Source organism: Drosophila melanogaster, chromosome 3L (genome assembly GCF_000001215.4).
Source record: "Drosophila melanogaster chromosome 3L".
Taxonomy (NCBI): Eukaryota; Metazoa; Arthropoda; class Insecta; order Diptera; family Drosophilidae; genus Drosophila; species Drosophila melanogaster.
This window is the reverse complement of record NT_037436.4, coordinates 18,123,076-18,146,696: the sequence shown is the minus strand read 5'-3', so window position 1 is coordinate 18,146,696 and position 23,621 is coordinate 18,123,076. Positions and strand designations below refer to the sequence as shown.

Below are 23,621 nucleotides of genomic sequence, written 5' to 3'. Positions count from 1 at the left end.
TTGAGCCGGGTTTAAGCCAAACATGAAATTTGGGCCAAGTCAAACAATGAAAGTTGCGCACTGAAACACGCAACTAGCGTAACAACAAAAATGCTGAAACAGTTAAACAAATCTGACCCAATTTCTGTTTGATATTACGAATTTGTTGACTCTTATTGTTTTACTCCTTGTGCAATTTCTGGCCAAATTTGTTGCCAAACTGAGCGCATATGTAATTGGAATTTCAATTAGGAATCGATTTTCAATTCGATTTTCACTCCCACCATGATGGGATTCGTTTATTTATTAGCTCGTGTCACTGACTGATTTATGAATAATCGAAAAATCTAAAAATAATTTCTTGTTTTTGTTTACTTTCTAGAGTTTTTTTTAATTCAGCCATCAATATGTTTGTCATAATTCGCCAATTTCACCGGAATGTCCACATTCGTTTTTTTTCTGAAAATTGTGCTGTGAATAAATAATTGATCAGAGAAACAATTGTAAACAAAGCGAAATATATTCTAATTTTTTTTTTGCACAATGCCATTTAGGTAATCGAATTTGCATATAAAGTGTGCACTTAAATGTTCAGCTTTGTTTTTACTTTATATTTCGTTCAAGGTGTGTGGTAAAAATTTGTAACTGCGCCTGAAAGTATGCGATGAAAACCTTTGTTTTAAAAGTAATCAACCAAAGGTTAATTATTTTGAAATATCTACAAATAAAAAGGTATAACTATTGACTGATATTTACTTACCTTATAGCTTTACCATCTTAAATCATCTTAAAACCAGATATTGATACTAAAACTTCAGTTTGGGATAAATAAATGAAATTTTTTTATTTTTATTTTTTATTTTTATGGGTGTATTTATTTTTTATTGTAATCGTATCACCCAAAAATAAATTTTCTGCCATGCCATTGCAAAAACTGCACGCAGCTTATATTAATCAACATATTTCTAAACATGGATTTCCCATCTGACTTGGCATGCAATGTACCGTACTTTAAGTCACATTATACTAGGCCAATTAAACTCCACCCAGTCAAACGAGAAATCTCCAATAGTAGATGGCCACATTTGATGACGGAGACAACCTTCCATTGCATAACAATTTCTAAAAATAAGATTTCATTGCCAGCAGGTTGATCGCTGCTTCCTAGCAATTACGAATCTCGCACACCTATGACACACTTGGTAGCCCGAATAAAAAGTGTTAGCTTTTATCGAAGTCATTTCACAAATCGCCCGAAGGTGAGATGGCAACAATTAAGATGGATTAAGGCAGACAATTGGGGAGTTTGCACACCAGAGTGTAATTTATTAACAATTACAGGAGCATCCAACTAACGACTAGGCGTAATGCTAAATCGGATCGTGACTAGTCACACGTACTATATGTAATTACAAGCTACCTAGATCTTGTAGCCAGTAGATACAGATACAAGAGGTTACAGTTCTACAGTCACTTCAGTCAAGTCGGTACTTAGATCTAATTTACAAGGTAATTTACAAGATAAGCTTATCGAACGGTGAGAAGACATATGGTACAAAAGTTGAGGGGGGTCGCCTACATCCTAATACTTAAGGTTCGGATCCAGTGGCTAGACCCTCACTTTGTAGCTGAGCTTCATCAGCTTCTTGGAGCTGATCGGGCAATTTGGCCAGAGATTGGCGCATCCCATAGGTCCGCTGAGATTGTCGCCAGTGTGACGCATGAGTTCGCCCATGTGGGCCGCAAAATACCATTTGCTCGGCGGCATGTTCATCATCCAGGGCATTGTTGGAGATCTGCAAATAATGGGCACATTAGACGGAAGTTTCTCTGCAGCAACGAAACACAACTGAACAAATGTTAAATATTATAATAAGCCATTATCATTTCACGCTTCGGAGTTTGTTCAAGTTTCGCTTTCAGTAGTTTTTCGTACATCTAGATTCTAGATTGCCTCAGCCATTCATTCACCTTGCTGTTGACTCAGTCGACTCTACATACATATATAGATAGCTACGCTGGCCTGACTTTTACATTAGCTTCGCCTCACCTTCGTCTCAAGTGCGAGGTTACAGCTGAAGTTGAGGTAGGTTACGACTGCTGATCCATGGGCTTAGCCGGGCTCAAATATTTGCCGCATTTAGCTAACCCAATTGACGCTTTTGTTTCCCTAAGTGCTGCACTTTGCTCAAGTATTGAGTCACCGTCCGTATAAATAATTGTGGTGTGCAGCAGCGTTAATAGAAATTAAATGGATTGCAATGTTAGAATGCTAAACTCAAACCCTTTCAAACCTGTTTGGAAACTTTCGTAATCGCTTAGCATGCAAATATTTTGTAGATCAGCTCGAACTGGTTCTACTTGTTGCACTTAACGGACAAATATTCGTTAATGTATCTAGTCAATTAATATATATAATATATACATGGAAAGGGATAGTATCAATTTGGTATTTCAATGAAATAATGTTTAAGTAGAAAAATATCACCAATTAAATTTAGTTTTAGCTTATATGTCTGGAAATATTTCTATTTGTTTTAAAGGTCTAAAAAAAAGTGCTGCCACCTTTAACTTCTTAAACCTTTCTAACAAGCTATAGTATTTATTGAAACTAACATTATTTTATGCTTATGCTCTTGTATATTTTGTGCAAGTCATCACAAACTAGTTTCCATAACATCTTAAAACATCCATAAATTCATGTGTTTGCTGACATTTCGGTTTGTTGTGTTTGCTTATTTATTTGCTGCTTTAGAAACAGTTAATCAACTTCAAAAATGCACATAAAACGCTTTTAATACTGGGAAAGCCATTTAAGTATTATTTTGTTGTCTTACCAGAAAATTAGCAAACAAATCAACTTCGATTTTTCACAATTCCTGTCAAATTAAATATTTAAACTTTACTTTATCTACTATTGTTTGGCCATAGCTTTGATGTACTCATTACTTGTTCACTTTTTCCCACTTAAATATATAGCTTTTTGAGTTTTCCCTCAGTGTGTTTCCACTCACCTGATCAGTCTTAGCAGTTCCCGCTCCTTTTCGCTGAGTTGGTAATCCGCCTTGGAGGCCAGTTCGCAGAGCATCTTGGGGAGACATGATTCCTTGATGGCGTCCGTGAGTTGGGACTTGGTCTTCAGACTAGCCCCAGTAACCACTGCCATTCCAGGCTTGAGGGATTGAGCTGCTGCTGAGAGTTCATTGAAATCGTGCTCTATAAATAAAAACAAAAAAACACTAATAAGTCAGGTATGTAGATGTATTAATCAGGGGGCTGGGGCTCCATCCGATTTGACATTTGGGTTTTTTGTTTTACTCGCTGGCGCTCATTTGCATAGCAAACTGCTTTCAAATTAAGATTTGAGATTTCGGGAACTGCGCACAAAATCGTTAGGAAATATACTTGGGAAGAAGCCAGATCGGAGACCCCAACTCCAAGGTCGGCAAATCTGAAGCTAAAACCAAACAATGACTAATAGATGGCTTAGGACTATAGCTAAGAACATTTTGTCAACAAAAGGCAACAAATTGTGAACAATTGAGCAAATATGCAGGTGGGCAAATATGTAAAGGTAGAAATTGAGAGTGTGGAAAGCGTATAAACAAAGCGAGTATCTGTTTAATTTTTTTTTTTTTTCGAGTGCACAGCGGTGAATAAGCCAAATATTTATTTGGCTATATGGGGTCGGTCATCTGTTGCGAATACATCTCCACAACACTTTATAAACGATTCCTATGCCCCGAACAAGGCCAAGTCAATGCGTTGAACTTTACTTTGCATATTTGTTCAGTCATTCAACGCTCATTTTTATTAATTATGGTCTTCAGTCGAATAGTCATTATGCTACTACCAACTAAGGCAGCTGGTTTTGTCGAATTTGAACTTTGAATGCGGAACCGATGCAAACCCTATCGAGGTGTAAAAATCCAAATTCAATCTGTTTCGCATTAAAAAACGTGTTAGTGAAAATTTGGCTTCGAAAAAATGCAGTCAGGCATGAGATAGCTGGATAAATAGATATATTTCTTATAGATATATTTCTTATTTCTTATAATTCATTTTATTATGTTTTTGAAAGAACACATATTTACTTTACAGGTTTAAAGTCATATGTTATTTCATATTTTGAACTACTGATTATAAAATGCATTTTTTTTTTTGGCTATATTTCAATTTAAACGAGAAATCTTGTAATCCGTTCAACTACGATCCTTTCAAAATGCTACAATACAAATTCAGATTATTCAGCGGTATCACAAATATAAAGTCAATTAAGGTGTTTTTTCGGTGGAATCGATTTGCTTTCCAAGTGCACGTAATTGAATGGAAATGAATGCGAATTGAAGTGCTAGCTCGACATGTTTATCACGCACTGCATTCATCAGCTAAAGGTTGCAGCAAAGTGTTTTTCATTCTTTTTATATTTTGTTTGTGGCCAAGAGCGTGGAAAGACGTAGAAAGAAACCAAAATTGTCAATTCAGATCATTTCCACCGGCTATGGTGAGATTGAAGGGGCAAGTGATACATCTTGAACAGCATTTACAAGCGATTAACGTTCAAACACCAAAGATCATAGATATCAGCTCACTCTTCGTTTCCGTTGAACTCGTTACACTAGCTCAAACAACTTCTTCAGTTGAAATGGATTACGTCTGGAAACGGAACCGGTTGTGATCGGACATATGGCAGAATATTTCCCAAGCCCAAGCAAGCGACTTGGCTTAGTTCGATAAATTAAATGTCACAATCAAGTCAAGTTTTCATCACTTCCTGTTCGAGTAGTGAGCAGAGCAAGCTAGAATACTGAACTTTGTGTATAAATATATTCACATTGTGTCTAGACAACGCTTCTGAAACTGGAATATTGAGAGAAAACCCTATTCTTAGCTTAACTTTTGGACTTGGCCCACGCTAATCAACTGCTGCTCTCTGGGAAAGTTGCGATGCAATTTAATGCCCTCTTTCGACATGCAAAGCGAAAACTCGTCGTTCGCTTGGAGTTTTATTACGTCAAGTTTATTTGCCTGGCATTTTTCCACTTTCACTGCGAGAAACACAAAAGAAATGCCAACTTCCAATGACTTGGAGTCGCTTCAGCCGTCCTAGTGAAGTGTAAAAGGGGGTTTGGCTTATTGAGCATATTATAATATACAAATTTGGTAAATGGTATCAACTTCACTTGAACCAGAGGTCTTAACTTGAAAGCTTAAGCTTTTTTAAAATGTTAAAAAATCAATCTAATATGCGTCATGTGTTATAGAACATATAACACCTTGGATTGATTATGGGGAAATCTGAAAACAGACCTTTACTACAAACAAACCTTTACTACATATTTGTTTAAATGAACGTAAGCTGATGTATTTTAATGCAGTGTCAATTTAAATTGAACCCCTGGACTTTCCTTTGATTTCATTAAAGTTTTATTGTTTCTACACACACATTCGTTTGAGTATCTTTTCCGGTTTCGTGTTTAGCCACGACTTTTGTTGTGCAATGACCAAATGTTATGTCATATGGATAGGGCTCGATATTGTGTATGCAAATCAACGAGAAAGTGGCGGTTCGACGAAGAAGTGTATTCGAATCACCTTTGAGAGCTCTTTAACGATCGGTTTGAACATGAACTTCGATTGTGATGAATAGTATGAATAATTTTCAGACTTTTGTGCAAAAATTGAATATGCCCAGTTTTAGCTAAACGAAATAGATATAGTCTCCTAAAGTCAGCAAAACTACATTTATTCGAGTAGCAAATACTGTTCATGTTTTCAGGAATTCAAATGAAGTACTGAAGTAATGAAGTCACTTTCCTTAAAAGCTAGGCCATAAAAATCGTAATGACTTTTTTGTAGTTTGTAGAAACTTTTGCCGTCTGGTGTATCTGTTTATTATGCTATACAGTTTTAAGCTATAGGAAATGTTTAGGTACTTAAATTTTCAAAAAATTTCCTAGAAAAGTATTGTTCAATATATCAAGAAATGTGTTCTATTCTCATCGTAATAATAACCGCATCATTAGAAGTTAATGTAGTCCTCTTTAACAAAGTGCGCACCACAAAGTACAAATTTCTTTTGTGTTGAAAACGTAATTAAGGAATCTATTCTAAATGAAAGATGTATTATGCATTAAGCCTCTAATGTAGTTTTTAATCGACATCAATAACATTTCAGAGCTCAGCTTCACGTGTGTAATAAACAATCGTACATTAGTCTCCCCTGGCTCAGTTCCGGTTTTTACCTATCAAGCCTACAACAAAAAGCGTTATTAAACATTTAAGTTTTTAAGCCCGAATCGAGGCTTACACGTGCCACCAGCATTGTATAAGTAAGCCATTATTTATAAATCGAAATTAACCTTGATATGCCCACATACATTCGACAAGTGTGCGATATAAGCTTAAAAAATAAAAAATAATGTACTGAGTAATGAATATAAAGTTTCGCATCCAACTATTCTAGTTTTAAACTACATTGTTTAGTTCCAGGAAAATAATGTAATTACAAGTGTAAACATATATTAGATTTCAAAATATATAACGTACAACGTATATATATATATATAACGTATTTGTATGTTTAAAATGTAAAATATCCCAAAATAATTTGCCAATGGCAAGACGGCGAGTAAAACATTTTGTCAATGTGAAAAAACACAAAAAACAAGACGGGATGGGATGGTTGGCAACTAACCTTCAGTTATGTCGATTTCGGCATTTTTGGTCTGGAACTTGCTGGCCGCTGCAGCCGCCGGACCCGTTGGGGCACCACCCGGCACCGCGCCCCGCGCCGATCTTACCGAGTGCGGATTGGGGTGGTTGGACTTCATGCCGCCGCCGTATCCAAAAAGATCGCCCACAAGGAGCAGCGAGACGATAACGAAGATCATGAGGCGACAACGCCAGGCGGTGTCAATGAGAGCCATAATATAAAACTGTATCAATTCACAAGCGTTTCACAACTTTATAGTTTTCGGTATTTTTTTCTTTCAGATGTTTGATCTCTGCTTTGGTTTGTTAGCACCTGGGTTTTGACACTTTTTTCAATGGCAAGCCGACGAGCAAGAAAATGGAAAGTTGGGGGGAAAAACGAAAGTAGTTTCTTAATCGCTTTACGAAAACGTTTTCAAATTGTTGCTGACGAACATGCAAAGAGCGGCAATTAAATTTGGCATTCAAGCGCACATAACTCGTTAGTAACTGTAAAACCAAAATACAGATACAGGTAACACACGCGAAAGCAACAGGTACTAAGATATAACGACGATATGGAGCGGTACGTCCGATTCGTCCAAAAGTTGCGATGCCACTGAACTGAAGCGGGTCCAAGATATAACACTAAAGCTGGGCCCAAACGATCAGCTGCTCGGGAGAGTGAGCGCAAAGAGCCGGAGAGCCGGATCAAGCAATACTTAGGCCCAGGTACAGCTGTTACTCAGAGAGGCTCTCGAAAATACTCAGAGAAATAGAAACTTATCGGAGAGGAGTACCTGTCTGTTCGCAGATTTACAGCACCCACTGTACCGTATTCGCTCGTGTTAATTGTCTGCAGGCAGTCGCGCAGTCGCCACAGCTGTCCATCATTCGGCTGGAAAAAAGTTTTGATTAAGGCGAACACAGCACACAAGTCACTTACTTACTCAAGTAGTAACATAGTTACATATACTAAAGTGGGCTCACAGGTTCGACAGTGCTAATGACCCCGGTTGGGGAATTATTGCCAACTTAGTTTGGCGTGCTGGGTAATGAAATTCCTGGAGTTGTTTTAGAGAAAATACCTCCACGTGCGGATACTGTAAATATTGTTGGGAAAAAGGTAAAAAACTTGCCAAATAAAATTTAATTACTAAATAGGATAAGTCCCTCGTACCATAATTCTTAAAAGTAGTGCCCTTTATAAAAATTAATTTTTTTTAATTTCAATACTCATTAAATATACTTTATATTATTTGTAGCCTTGAAAAAAAACCTTTTTTCTCTACCAAAAGTAGGCACATCATGTGTCTATTTATAATTAGACGCCTACAACTCTTTTATATTTTTAAGGACCCTCAAATACTTTGGGTACATTCAAGAATTGTATGTGCATATGTTTTTCAAAGAAATATAATCATCAAGAATTTGATGGGCATAAAAGGTAGTCAAAAATCCCTTCACATAAAAGCCAAATTCTTCACTAATGGACTAATGAAGTCAGTCGCGTGCCCGTCACGTAGGCCACTTAGTGGACCCTGTAAACATATCGGGGACTTCCTCTGATTTTATTGTTTTACAATGGCCAGGACAGCTGCAAATTGAGTGCTTATCGAACAGGTAGAAAGGTCATCGGGTGGTTGCTGACAGATTTATGATTGCGCTCACGATGCAACGCAGTAACAACATAACATAGAAATAAAAAAAAAGCCCATCTGACCCTGCCGACTGCCAGTATATGTATGTCAGGCAGCCAAATGTTGCAATGGCCAAAAAAAAAGGAGCCGCCGAATGGAGAGAGACTTTTTGGCCAAGAAACTTAAGCAACCGGACTGCAAGTTGAATGCGATAAATGCGCAATCGGAACGTGACTTAGCCGTGGCCAACAATCACCCAAAAAAAGCACGATAAAAACCAACACCGAAACGTACTCAAATTAAAGGTAACAACAAGAACAGCGACAACTTTTTCCCCTGCTTAACTTGGCCAAATTGCAGTCAAGCGCAGTGCAACCGTCGAGAAGTCGAGGCAACTGCCACTGCTAACTGCAAATCTTGAGGTTGACCAACTACCCAATACTAATTGCCAAGTAGAAAAGAAAAAAGGGGCCCACTGACCAAAATTATTATATCCAAATATCACATTAATTGCACAAAAGAAAAAATTGTACTTTGAAAACAATAATAATGACAAATGGAATTCTAAAGATCTATTATAAAGTTAAAAGAAAATTTTAAAATTAAAATGAAAAGTTATCGTAAAAGACGATTACAATAAAAAGATTGTAACTTAAAAACACTACTCTTTTTAGAGATTTCAGGCCAAGTGTGTTCCAAGTGCAACACCGATAAATGGAGTAAGCAATTCGAGACTTCAAGTAAGGGGTAATTGAGAGTTGTCTGTGCCACTGGAAACTCCGCTCAGAACAGCTGCAAAAAGTATTCACCCCGCCCTGACTTCGGCTCCCAGAATTCATTTGTTTTGCTTGCCTTCAAATTGCAGTTGCCGCTGTCCTTCAGTTGCAACGACGCCCTGTCCAAAAAACAACACAATTAAATGAAATGCGGTTGTTAGACTATTGTATACCCTACTAACGGTAACGCAAGGTGAACTGAAAGCTTAATAAAATACCATTTAAAATGTACTTACTATATTGCAGAAGCAAAAAGGTTTCAAAACCCTTAAAAAATATTTAGAAAATATTGTAAAAAAGTAATATAATGCACCTAGCGTATTTCTTTGTAGACAATAACGATTCTTACAAGTCATCAGCTTAACTATCAAGAAGAGTATGTGGAACGAAATACGTACATAAGTAAGTACTCGTTTATAAAAAACAGTTTGCGCCTCGAAGGTTAAACCCCATACAAGCCCGACGTGAAAAAAAGAGAAAAAAAAGACTTCATCACTGGCGGGGCAGCCAAGCGCATGAGGCTTAAAAAAGGTAATTTAAAATTATTATTTTACTTTATTAATGCCGCCAAACACCTTTGGGTCTGATGGGCTGATTAAGTTTAAGGTTTCTTCGGCCAAATGCGAAATGTTGGCACATCATTTTGATCGGTATAAAAGTCAAGATTGAATAGTTTGAGGTTTTAGTAAGAAGAAGTGATATTGCAGCCTTAGTGCAGCAAGTGAATTTAGTCGAGCTAAACGGGTTTTGAGAATTATCTTCTGAGAACATGCTTGTGCAACTTAAAAATAAAAAATTGTTGTGTTACCATATGCAATTTTGGTTATTTTATTTTTAAAATACGAGTTGGGGATTACACGCATATTTTGAGTTCTTTAACCTAGTTAACCTAGTTAAACCTGTCACATATTTTTGAATAGGAACATATTGAGACTTGTTCCTATTAGAGCTCAACTCAAATCTGGTTCACTACTGACAATAAAGATACAACAATAGCTTTTATGAAAGTTGATTGAATCGATCTGCTTATGGTTTGGAGACTTCAATTTCGTATTTATTTATAACTAGCTCTCACGGCCATATGGTACAATACATACAAAGTCGAAATTGTCATCCTAGGAATTGTTTAAAGAGTAATAGTCATTGTAAAATAATAAATATGCATGCAATTAGACAAATTTAAAACCTATTGATTACTAAAGACAACAATTTGATTTCAAGGCTTATGTATTGTTATATATGTATACTATTTTAATGACTTTGAAGAGCCAGAGTGATTTAATTGAATCAACATTCGCTAATGAAAGACATTTAATTCCCCGAGCTTAATGAAGCCTTAGATTGGGCTGTCAATTAAATTAATTTGAAGCAATAAATACGCACGTAACACCAACCGATTGAAGATCCCAAACCCTGTCAGAGAAACGGAAACGGAAGCAGCCGTCGAGTCTCGTTTTTAACTTCCTCAGGATGGGCGCTTTGAGCTGAAACCGCCTCAAACGCCACGAAAAAATGAACACAGACCGCAGGAGCAGGAGGCGACGAAGTGAAAGACACCGCCCGCGGCTTCCATTTACAGCCCGCCTAATTTATGCTAAACGCGTCGCGTCTTTGCATTTAATTGTGAAATTAAATTTGATGCGATTAATGTTGACACAACATGCGATTAGTGCTTGAATTCTGCACTGTAAAAACTTTTTAAATGCAATTATTTTGGTGGCATTTTGCAAAGAAATTAAACGTACTTAGAACCCAAAGAAGACAGAAAAATTGTAAGAAACATACATACAAATACACATAAATTATTTGTCTTCTATATGTATAAAAAAAGCACAATTCCTTGTAGTATTATTCGCTGCGCTTAAATGTATTTATGATACTTTCTCTATTTATTAACAAAAGTTAAAATTTTTAAAGGTGTAATCCTTCGCCCACTTGCGGTTGCCCTTTGGGCTTTGCTCGGCTCACCTTTGCTGAGAGATGGAGATACTGGCAGATATCTATTAGCCAATCGCCTTGCATTTGGCAAATTATCGTTGTTTATAATATGACAATATTGGATGGCAGCGACAGCGACATGGACAAGCCTTACATAAACAATAATTAAATGTAGCCAAATTAAATTTTACACAAAAGCAGAACACAAAGTGACAGCTGGGCGGTCCCTTCCACGGCCTCCTGGCCCATCTCCAGCTCCCTCGTCCTCGACTTGGAAATGTCTGCATAATTATGTGGTGCAAGTGGGTGGGTGGATGGGAATGCCTCAGTTGAGTGGTCGAGGGCATGTGTGAGTGTCGTGGCTGATAATTTGCAGTTTAATTACAGAACACCGATGGCCACAAACAACAATGACGAGGGGAAGATCGAGTTACCCAGCACTCGATAGTCAAATACTCTAGCCGCAACTCTCTTATAACTTCAATAAAATAAATACATATTTAAAATCGAATAAGCCAAGTGGATTCTGTATTTCCTATTTAAGTATGACTGGATCCGGGTTTTGAAGTAAATAATATTATAAGACTTGTGACCATACAAGTACAATACATAGGAATGCAAAGAGTACTCATCGCATGGCCAACACTTTGCTGCATAAATTCAAATTAGTTTGGTACAGTCCTATCCCAATATCAAGTCCTTGCTGGACTCATCCTATTCGAGCCTCACCTCCTTTCGTGGCCACGCATCACTTTTAATTTCGATGTGAGACAATGTTCTTGGTCCTGTCAGGTGCATAACTGCATTATGTCCTTGTATGTGGCATAGGCGTCCTGTTCGCGTGCGGAGGGGAGGATCACTGTTTATTGGCGTCCATTAGATAAGGAATTTACGCGAACGCAATTGTTGGGCTTCGCTTCGACTTCAAAGGGTTATTGTCGTGCTTTGTCCATTTAGTTCCGATTAGTGGCATTGAGTGGCATCCGCGATTATGCGGAGGCATTGAATTGAATTTATATAGGCGCAAGGGGCATGAAATATTCGAATGCAATAGAACTATGTTTTTTAAATTTTAAAGTATTTATGTCAGTAATAAAATTTTAAATAAATTATTTATAACTTCAACATAACTGCGTTAATGAACCTAAAGGTATGCTGCACATTTTTTCATTTTCTTATGAGAACTAAAATACTTGCAACATTCTTATGTTGCACACATCTTAACTAAATAGTAAATAAACACAGTTTATTTAATATTAGGAACTCAAATAAGTATTTATTTCTTGGCTGAAACTAGGTTTAACGTACTTTTTATTAATAAGTTTATAGTAATACAAGTTTGTTTACTCATTTGTTATACACACTATCGTGATTACACATCTGAAAGCTGAGCCTAATAAAATAATTTTAATTAAAATCATACGCATGTCATTCAATGTCCTCTTATTTAAATAAAAATTTCTGAAACGCCGGAAGAGAAGGGAACTGAAACACAGAGATATGTATATACACAAGTAGCGAATTGAAGGATGAATTATTTTTGTATAAAATGTTGACCAGCGAATATTAATTGCAACCCAGACCCATTCGCTTTAATTACAATTACTCTTGTTCTTTTATTGTGTATTTTGTCGGCTGATAACTTTTTTCGTGTTAATTAGTGTAATCGTGGAGCAGGGGAACTACCTTAGTTATTGTACCTGTCACTATTTGTATATTTGAATTGAATGGCAGTTGGTCGAGAGGAAAACCAACAACACAAACTCCTGAAGAGTGTATTAAATGACAATCACAATAAAGTTCCCATAACTGTAGAGCGAATTTTAATGAATGTGTATTCTATGCGTAATAATGAAAATAAAACAGATATTATATAATTGACAAATATGACACACTGTTTACGCATTAATTGCGGGGAGTTAAAGCCAGCTATACTCGTACAGTTTTGTTTGTTCTTAGCTGATGACTCTGATAATTGTAATTTTTTTCAATTCAAAACTTTAATTCAATAAATATTCACTTCATGTTCGTTAACTGTATTTGTTGTGGTATTTTTTATTGGCATATTTCCAAGCATTTATCTTCATTACAATTTTTGTGGTAGGAAACTGATCAATATCCTGGTCAGCCCACTTCGTTATTCCCAAATCAGGTACTTTCTGTAAGCTAAATTCTCTTATCTTTGTTTATAACATTTTAGGAAATTGAAATCACAATTTCTCTCCACGTATGCACATAAATGGGTGGCCCCAGCGCAATAATTCGTCAAGTTTTATGAGCTTTATGAAATTGGTATGCAACCGACAAAAGTACAATCGAAATTATAATTCAGCAAATTAAACGATGCAGCATCGATGAAATTGAAGTGTATTTGCTTGCGAATTTTGGCATGACGAATCTTGAGTTCAGGGATGTTACTACTTAGTTAGATGTTGTAAAAAAGAAGAACTCTAAAAGCTCAACTATTACAATGGAAACAAAAGTCAATATATTCTAAAAGTATTTTTGTTTTCTTGAAGTTTTGCTATACAATTGGTTACCGTGAAAAATATACTAAAATGGCTTAGCTGCAATTTGCTATTACAAGATTATATGATCCTCATACTTCATCTATATTCATCATCATATATTTCATTAGGTATTCTTCTACGGCTGCAGTAATTGGAACACTTTAGTGTCTTATATCATAACTTTAAAGTTAAAAGTAGCAAATGTATAATAGAAATTTCAAAATAATAGCGAAAATTTGAAGAACTTAGCAATGCTATCCTAGAGCATTTCGAATCCGACTTAGAAATCTACGATTCACCGATTCTCAACGTATTGTTTACATCTCCGATGCCCGATGTTAAGTACTTAAGCGACTGGGGGGCGAGCAAAAAAGAGTCACTTCAATTTCGCTTCCACATCGATTTGAATACGCTTATAATATACATATTCGGGTGTAAGAAATTCGTATAAATAAATATGCGCAGTGTTAATAACGCAGTCGACCCGACAGTTGCTCTTAATCGCGGCGCTTTTGCGCAATACTAAGCCAGTGCAGAATATTTAAGATCGTTTAGTTTGTGCACTCAAAAAAAAAAAAAAAAAGAGAACACCAGACAGTGGTTATTTGAAGATGTTAATGTAAAAATCCAATACTACTGTGAATGGACTAATATTATAAGAGTCAAATGATTTTATTCAAATACTATTCACCTTTTGACGGGTTCGCTTATGAATTGAAATAGAATGGTGTTAAAAGAAAAGACATAAAATGCACATCGATAACTAATTTTATTTGGCACTTTTATGTGACAATTAATCATTTAGACCGCGCATAATATTACAAATTGAAAAAACAAATGAATGATCACATTTTACTGTGAATAGTAAATGACAGCTTGTGAGAAATATGTCGCTGTACACTATTTTTTAAATTTATACACTGTGCACCGATTCGGTTTGTTTTTTCTTGTGTAAATTCGCTTGTTACCCAACTTTTATGACCCTTGGGTCCGGTGACCCTTTAGTAACCGTCTGATCTTCGCGTCTGTGTTCCGCTTAAAACGCTTGATGCGACGCTTCAACGAGGCAGTTGCTCTTTAGAACGTCCGTCGCAATGTTCTGGCTGGGATTCGGATTGCTGTTGCTCGCGTTGTCCCTATACCTGCTATATGTCTTCGAGCGGCAGAGCAGGATCGACCGGCTCACCCACAAATGGCCAGCCCCACCGGCCCTGCCATTCATTGGCCATCTGCACATTCTAGCCAAATTGGTGGGACCGCATCCACTTCGACGAGCCACCGAAATGATCAACGAACATCTACACGATCATCGAGCAAAACTATGGATGGGCACTAAGCTCTATCTCGTGGACTGCAATCCCAAGGATATACAGGCTCTGTGCAGTGCCCAGCAGCTGCTGCAGAAGACCAACGACTATAGGGTCTTCGAGAACTGGCTCTGCGAGGGTCTCTTCACCAGTGGATTCGAGAAGTGGTCCCATCGCCGGAAGATCGTAATGCCGGCCTTCAACTACACCATGATCAAACAGTTTGTTGCCGTCTTTGAGAAGCAGTCGAGGATTCTTTTGACGAATGTCGCTAAATTTGCCGAGTCCGGGGATCAAATTGACTTTCTGCAACTGATCAGCTGCTTCACTTTGGACACTATTTGTGAAACGGCCCTCGGAGTCTCTGTGGGTTCGCAGTCGAGCGCCAAGTCGGAATACCTCGATGCTGTTAAATCGTAAGTAAACTACACGTGTATTACAAGTCCCTTAGAGACAACTTAGTTTGTATTTAATCAGCAACTACGGTGTGATGAATCATAAAATTTTCGCACATTAATTAAACAAAACAAACAGTTGAGAAGATATAAAAGACTCATCCAGCACGCTTGTTCAATAAAAATTTCGTAACCCATTATAGATAGCTTAATTGTTTATTAGTCAGACCTTTTTTTTATTTACTTACTTGGAAGCCATAGAAAAAATACAAGTTACAGGTTACGTTAGTTTTTAATATTGATATTATACATCTTCGTTTGCTCACAGAATCCTTGTCATCATCGATAAGCGACTGAAGAACATCTTCTACCGCAACTCGTTTATTTTCAAACGCACATCGCATTATAAGCGAGAACAGGAGCTGATAAAAACGCTTCACGGATTCACAGAGGGCATTATACAGAAACGTATTGATGAAATCAACCAGGATGCAGAGAATCGCAACTACCAGAGCAGTGATGCGGAATTGGACGGAGTGAAGCGGACCCTATGCTTTCTGGACACCTTGCTACTGTCCAAGGGTCCCGATGGCAAGCCTTTGACAGTCAAGGATATTCGCGAGGAAGTGGACACCATCATATTTGGGGGATTCGATCTCACGGCCACCACCCTCAACTTTTTCATGTATAACATGACTCTTCATCCGGAGCACCAGCAGCGATGTCGCGAGGAGGTGTGGTCGGTATGCGGCAAGGACAAAAGTGAACCCATCTCCATAGAGCAGGTGCGCCAACTGGAGTTCCTGGAGGCGTGTATAAAGGAAACTCTGCGGATGTATCCTTCAGGTCCACTCACTGCCAGAAAAGCCACAGCCAACTGCACAATCAGTAAGTACATATTGTTATTTGTTCCTAGTTATATATATACAAATATTTTAAACTTTCTAGATGACTTCTTCATACCGAAGGGTAGCGATGTAATCATTTCACCAATTTACATGGGACGTTGCAAGGACTTCTTTCCGGATCCGATGGTCTTCAAGCCAGATCGCTGGGCAATTGGAGCGGAGCCCAAAATTGAGGCCACCACTTTTATACCCTTTATGGCGGGGGCTCGGAGTTGCATGGGCCAGCGGTATGCGATGGTCATGCTCAAAATGGTGCTAGCTCACCTGCTGAGGAACTTCCTGTTCGAGCCCCTTGGCGAGCGACAGGTGAAGTTGAAGCTCAACTTTGTGATCACGCTGCATACCGTTGAACCCTATCTATGTAGAGCTAAAAATCTAGATTGAGGCTAGCCAAAAGTTTTTCACTTAGCCAATACGTTTGTCAATAAAGTTAGGTATTATTGTAGGTACATTCCGCTTATTCTAGTCTTTTGTGTATTTTTTTTCCTTCAGTTAAGCTGCTTCTACATGGCCCAAAGATTGCAGGTATTCTTTCTGTAAATTATGCCTCCTTAATTAATTCAATCAAACAGATAGCACACTCTTTTTAAAGCATTTTTATCAGGGATTCTTTTAAGAAAGTTTAATTTACGAAGGCTTTTCAACTTCAAACTTATTATGAAGCTTTTAGAATAGACCGCTATCAATTCGTTTCACTTGGATCCTTTCAAAGCGTTTACGTTTCATTGCGACGCACAACATTTCCGTTTTTAATGATATACTCGTTTAAAAAAAGAATTCTATACGATTTGAAGTATTTTTTCGCCTGCTCATTTTTATGCGATTTAAGCAGGGCGCGTTCGTCTAGAAAATAATTTCTGGCTGGCGTGGATTTTTATTGTGGCAACCGAGCAGCGGAAAATCAACAAACATTTCCTGGCGCTGTAATAAATAAAAATGCATAAAGCAGCCACCAAACCGTCGCCAGTCAGTCACTCGGTCTGCCTGATCCTGCCACATCCTGCCTTATCCTGGGGAAAATACACACACTCCCACTCCCGCCGAATCGCCATTATCCACCAGCATCATCATCGAATTCCGGTGCAAATTATGAGCGTTGCCTGCTTATTATTGCGACAGCCACGGGGGCGCAGGATAAGGCGGAATATAAAATGCAATTTATTTAAATAAAAATCAAGTTTAATTCGCAGTGTCGTAAATTTTTCTTTTATTTTTTTTTTTATACTCTTCAGCTCGTCCCGGGCATTGAATTTCACGCTTTTGTTAACAAGCGCATAAAAGTTTGTTCTATCTGCCAACTGATACGATTCTGGCATTCAGAAGCCCCAGCAGAAGGGGTTAGAAGACTGTTGAACTCAGTGGCTGATTGGTGGTGTGAGTTTCGGGGGTGGGTTGATTCTCATATTATGGCCGGTACATGAGAACGGAAACGATTTCAGCCAATTTCCAAGCATTCCAAATCGATTTTAATCAATGATAAAAAATACATAACAAAATATCAAGCCATTTTTTAACAGAGAAAATAGCTTAAAGGTTTTGAAGAGTTACACCAGTAGTTGGTAGAAATAATACTGTAATTAAAGAATATTTTCAAAATGCCAAGAAAATTTTATTTCTAAACATACAACAAACAATGTATTAAAATGTGTTAAATATAAGTTGTCTTAAGTTAAATAATCAATATGCGAAATAAATGTCTGGTCAAACGACAAAATAAAAAGGTGAACAAATTTTTATTCTTAACATAATTTAAATAATTTTCCCGCTAAACCGGATTTTAATTTTGAACCCGGTAACTTTCGTTTTTCGTTTTAACGAAATAAATTTTGTAACTTAAAAAAATGAGTGCATTTGATGACGCCCAGTTGAAATTTTATGACCACCCCCACCACCTTAGGCCCGTTTAAAATCCATCTTGAAATTAAAATATGCGCCTAAGGAACATGTTCCCAAAAACTTTGAGTGCTTGGCCAACATTTTACGATCGTTTTATTGGTTATGCAATCGCGGAGGGAGGCTTTAACCCTTCTGTTGGCACCCGCCATAACTTAATTATCCATATGAATCCTTGCCGGCTTTTATGGCGACCCAACCCCAGCGGCATTAATTATGATGAGTACTTGGTGGTGTCTCTCCTTTTTAGTGTCAGCTGTCTCATATTTTTATCTATCTTAATTCGCAGATCTTCACGGTGGCTTTCTCGTCGTGTCGCCGCCCATTAAAGCGATATGGAATCCAGGTCCGAATCCTAATCCCGGTCCAGACTTGACTTGATGTTTTATTGCTGCTGACTGGGCGCAGTTTTCATTTACACAATTTTTATGCCCAGCATCTGTACATCGGGCATAAGTTTATGATGGAGCATAATTCACGGCGTGGGCATCGTCAATGTTTAATGATCAAAAAGGCCCAAGGCGAGGGTTCTTAATTATAATGAATTCGGGAAGTCTGGGGTTGTTTTGCATTACACATTTTATTTTGGACTGACTTGGAAATGAATGCAATAATCTGTGGATGTATTTCGCAAAATTTCAGGTATTTCAGGTATTATCTAATATCAATGAAATTATTCATTATATTTTTATAAATAAGTGCAAAAATGTATTGATTTTATTGACTTACTAAACTGTCGAGAATCAAGGCTACTTCGAAATACTGTTACCAATTAACAACAAATTTTTTTTACAAACAAAATTCATTTGTCGTCAAGACGAAAGTGGCTATTACGGCCACATGTGGTTTTGCTTGCCGCTTTCCGGTTAATTCACAATTCTCATTGTTTCAAGTTAAGTAAACCAGTCGGCGCCCCAAAATGAGAAAACAGATTAAACCCTCCGAATTGTGGTCGTTTGAGGTGAGCTATGGCCAAGTGATGTGTGATGGGGCTTGGGGTTTCATGTGGGGGGATGTGGTTTTCGATAAGATGGGTGGGTGGGCGACTTTGAAGTAATCGGTCCCGGTGACATTGCCCTACGGCTAAGCCTCATTTGTGGTTAAATTGTGTCGCCGGTCGGCTGCTGAAAGTCGATTATGTCAATATTGTCCTAGGTTTACGACGGCCCCACGGCTAATGGCTAATGGATGGTGCCCATTTGCTTCTGGATCGCATCCGGGGTTTGAGAATGCATATTTGCGATAAGCTGCAAGTTTGCGGCCAACTTGGCCGCAGCTCATATGCTAATTAGTGTGGCATACTTTAAGGCCGCTCACCGATACGCATTAAATCGCAAAACTTTACGACGTGAAAAAGGGGGCGGCTCCCAAACGCCCATATGCGAACAATACCGCTATAAACTTACTGTGGAAATGCATAAAAATGCGTCGGAATACATTTACGAATCGAATTACAAGCGAGTTGCGAAAAAAAAGGGAAAGAAATAAAAGGAGTAGCTGTGCTACACATTAAAAACGCATAAAAATCGGCCAAATAAAACACTACAACGGACAAAACCGAATGGAAAAGCTACACATAAAGTGGCTATGAACATAAAAATCTGGATGGCATTGCAATTGGGCGGGGATGAGGAGGTGGAGGAGGCTTTTGCACAGAAACCAATTGAAGCAATCAATTAAAATTGATCAACGAAATTGAATCACGTGTTACAATTTTCCGCATCCACTTACATCATGTAATCATCATACATTTATTACATGTAATAAAGTTACAATAAAATTCAAGACCATTAAATTGTCTCAAGCTGGAGATTTTGTTACTTTAAAGTGATTTTTTGTTAAGTATCTTTCACCGCTAAAGAAATCTATTTTGAATATTTTTGATTTATTTGTATGCCAATTGCAAAAGTGGTCCCTTAAAGCTTATAAACAATGCTAAAGAAAGTTTTACCTTTCCAGCGAATTTCCGAAAGGGAATTCGCAAAATGCAAAGCAGAATCGCAACCGTTTTGCTAATGTAATTAACCAGTCTGCAAGTAAATGCACAAAGCAAGAAATTAGTAAGGAAATTGGGTAGAGAAAGAATGGTAATGGCTCGCCTAGAAAGGGGTAAGAAAATTACAAACTGTTGGACCAAAATGTCAACTTAAACTTTTTATGCACCGCCGGGAATAGGAAAAAAAGCTGAAACACACAGCTGTCTTGGTCAGAAGGTGGCTAATTACACTGCACAGCAAACAACGAAATGAAGCAGAAAAATGCGACTGGAAAGGAAAAATTAAATGCAGTCCCTTAGGGGACGGAATTTGTTTTGCTGAAGACATTAAACAGAAGCCAAGCCAAGCCAACAGTGGAAAATTCCCGGCACGTAGGAGTCACAAAAAATAGTGATACAGAATTAATTAAAAACAAAAATTGCTTAAGGAAATTGTATTTTATCTATATTATTGCAGATCCCGAGACAGGGAAAATTACGCAGCTTGTCAGCAGCACATGATGCGAAAACTCAAACCAGCCACAGAACAATAACAGAAAACAGTTCGCCCATATTCAGTAAAGTTTTGTGTGTTTTGCATAAAGTTTTGTGGATCTGCAAGCCAAACATTTATACATGGCAGCCACTTGAATGTAACAAGCCAAAGTTCAAAGCTCAAACTTTTGCCCGCACTTCAAACACCGAAGTAGCAACAATGTTGTGCCCCATATCAAATTGCCACGGATGCATGTGGGTGCATTGAGTGTGGTCAGGGTGGTTCAAGTTGGACAAACGGAAAGTTGGGCTCACATAAAAGCAAAGGTGCCAGTTCAGTTCCCAAAATGTTTTTGTTTTTGGAACCTATTAAATAACAATACCGAGTACACGATTGTCTATTTAAAACATACTTTAAGATATGAAGTATTTGTATTTCTTAATTTGTAATTTAATTTAATTTGAGAGCACTTATCAGTTCAGTTAATGACCAAAGTATGATAGATCACAACATATGTCATCCATACCACTTATAAGAACAAGGCTTATATAAAAACTGGCTGCAAAAGGGGTGGAAACCCCAAAAGAGTATTATTCAAATGGTAACTTACTAAAGAATTGCCATTTGTCTAACAGACCGAAATTAATTTAATAGTGCCCAAATGTATAGCACTTCGTAACCCTTAAATAACCGCTAAGTGTTTCAGTTTTTAAGCCTATTAGACCCCTAATAAACCCTCGTTTGAAGACGAATAAGACATGGCACTTGGATCGCAAAACATTTAAATGTGAAATGTTAAAGAGTTGCCATTTTAATTACTCGCAGGGAATCGTACACAATTGGATAGAAAAGCCATTAGGGCTGAAAATATACCCCACTCTCAGTGGAGTACAAATAAAGATACAAATATAAATGCCAGACTCTGTCAGCCAGATTTCAAGCTCAACTAATGAGTGACCATGCATAAACAAAAGAAGAAAAAAAGGAAAAACGAGGGGGGAAATGGGAATTCGGACTTAAGTCCATTGCCATGGACGAGCACCTTGAACTGGGAGACGCTTGAATGTCTCAAGTCAAGCGGCTCCCTCGGCCAACACTTATTTTAATGAGAAATTCTAATTTCACCAATAACACAAAAGACATCCTGCAAAAATGCACAAACAAAAACGAAAATAAAGAAATGCGGCGAAAGATATTCCTGCCTGCTGCTTTTCCTGGCAAGGAGCTGTCCTGATTGCTTTTCGCCACTCGCCCGTGACGAAAACAAAAGAGGCCGCTGTCTTTTCCCCTATCGAAATGGCGGAAAAGCTCCGAACGGAAAAAATACGAATTGCCTGCATAAAAATATCTTGAGTATTTGCTAGTCTGCAATTAAATGAGGGCTCGCTTCTCCGTTTCACGAGCTTAGCAATAATAATTACAGTTTGGATGAGTTCGGGGGGTTATTATTGCTGAAGTGTTGCAGGGGCTAAAGTTCTTCTGATTCCGCTGAGTATGGATGATATGGGGGTTTTCGTAAGGAGATATCAAGTCAGCACTCAGAACTGCCAGTACGAAGAACATAAAGACCGTATTAAATTGACAAAAAATGCAAAAAAGAAAATTAGGTATCAGCTTGTAAAAATCGCTTGAATAAATAACGAAAAATATGAAATAGAAAGGTGTTAGTGCTTAAATTACAGAGAAAAAACACTCTACTGCAAAATGTGATTTATTTTTAACATTATTCAAATTAAAGAGGACTTGCTTTTTAGCTAAAATAGTCGAGAGAGAAGTCCAAGGATATAAATTTAACTAATACACCACAATGGAAGCAACTTACATTGCAATGCGATGTGACCCCCGAAACGGGCAGATTCGGGGGGCCAACAACCCCCTCTCGAAATGTTCCGCAATAATGGAGCTGGATTTGGCCAAGTCGAATTACAGTTACAGTTAAGGTAACGGCAACGCATAGCAATGTACATAAAATGACACTGAGTGTCAGTTTCAATTAAACATGTTGACAGCTGTAAGGACACGGCCGGAACTCAGGGGCAAGCCCAAATATTCACTGGCCCCCATCTCACAGAGATACGATTGTCTATGTCTGGGATGGATTTCTGGCCCTTGGCCATTTCGATTTTAATACAAGAAATTCCTGACATTGTCGCCTGGCCATAAAGAAGTCGAAGGGAATGCGTCGAAGGAGCCGAACTCGTATGACAACTTTATCGGGCCGAAAGAAGAATATTTGCTGAGATTTTCAGGTGGTTTTTAGACGTTGACCTTGTCTTATGTCCCTTATGACACTACCCTAAGAAATCTGGTCTGGTCACATCTGTGAACCAATTTACTATTCCCCTTTCTTGACCTTTTAAAAAAACAATTGGAGAATCTTATAAAAAGAGCACAAAACGGTGTGATAAATATGTTGGCTATAATATTTATATATTTAAAAAATCTAAAAATAAAGTATATAAAGTAAATAAAGTGCCGTGCCCTAGCGACCTTTTACATTTTAGGCATTTGCATGGAAATGGCCATCATTTTGTGACAGGAGCCAAAGAAACTCAATGCAGTTTTAAGTAATTTTATGTGTATTTGTTTTAATTTACATTCAAAATGAACGATAAGATTTTCTGGCCAATTTTCTGCCTTGTCCTCTGCATCTTGATGCATTGACAACTTGTCAAACATTCTAATATCCTGTACAGCTTGTGATGTGAGCATTATGGGGGAATTTGGTTTAATTAAACTGCATTCATACATGTGCAAATACATCGATTTTGCTGTTTGCATATTAATTCCAGTAATTCTAAATGAAGACGGCAGAAATTACGAGGATTTCTCAAGTAATCTCAAATGGGTGATGAACAAATGTCTATTACAAATGGGAATAGTTGGACTGTTAAACAGGATTAATATATTGGAAATATTTGTTTTACGACAAACTGAAAGGTTTTCATTTTATATTCATCATATTTTGTTGAATCTACTATTTTCTTTTAAAGTTTTTTATATATAACATATACTACTGTTATTAAGTGGACCCTTTAGCAATTGCGAGCGATCAAAAGCTTTTGAACGATTGATTTAAATTATTCCGATTTTAGTATTCTTTTCTCTACC

At 37.6% G+C, this 23,621-nt stretch overlaps 2 protein-coding genes and 1 long non-coding RNA gene across 4 annotated transcripts; 2 read left to right on the top strand and 1 right to left on the bottom strand.

The window, feature by feature from the left end:
• Nucleotides 1-1,278: 1,278 nt before the first annotated feature.
• On the bottom strand, nucleotides 1,279-7,295 carry geko. The gene is made up of 3 exons (NM_080241.3): nucleotides 6,677-7,295; nucleotides 2,994-3,195; nucleotides 1,279-1,775 (listed from the first exon to the last, which is right to left on the bottom strand). The coding sequence occupies exons 1-3, from the start codon at nucleotides 6,906-6,908 to the stop codon at nucleotides 1,589-1,591; spliced, it is 621 nt and encodes a 206-aa protein (NP_524980.1). The 5' UTR covers nucleotides 6,909-7,295; the 3' UTR covers nucleotides 1,279-1,588.
• Nucleotides 7,296-10,465: 3,170 nt separating this feature from the next.
• On the top strand, nucleotides 10,466-10,911 carry lncRNA:CR44669 (long non-coding RNA:CR44669). The gene has a single exon (NR_124979.1). It is a non-coding gene; the product is annotated as a long non-coding RNA:CR44669 (long non-coding RNA).
• A 3,096-nt stretch (nucleotides 10,912-14,007) lies between these two features.
• Cyp312a1 (Cytochrome P450 312a1) lies at nucleotides 14,008-17,757 on the top strand. 2 transcript variants are annotated; one of them, NM_001275079.1, is made up of 3 exons: nucleotides 14,008-15,259; nucleotides 15,567-16,126; nucleotides 16,187-17,757. In NM_001275079.1, the coding sequence occupies exons 1-3, from the start codon at nucleotides 14,631-14,633 to the stop codon at nucleotides 16,528-16,530; spliced, it is 1,533 nt and encodes a 510-aa protein (NP_001262008.1). In that variant the 5' UTR covers nucleotides 14,008-14,630; the 3' UTR covers nucleotides 16,531-17,757. The 2 variants fall into 2 exon arrangements, with proteins under 2 accessions (NP_001262008.1, NP_649030.1); NM_140773.3 differs by having other exon boundaries at nucleotides 14,602-15,259; nucleotides 16,187-16,596.
• Nucleotides 17,758-23,621: the final 5,864 nt, after the last annotated feature.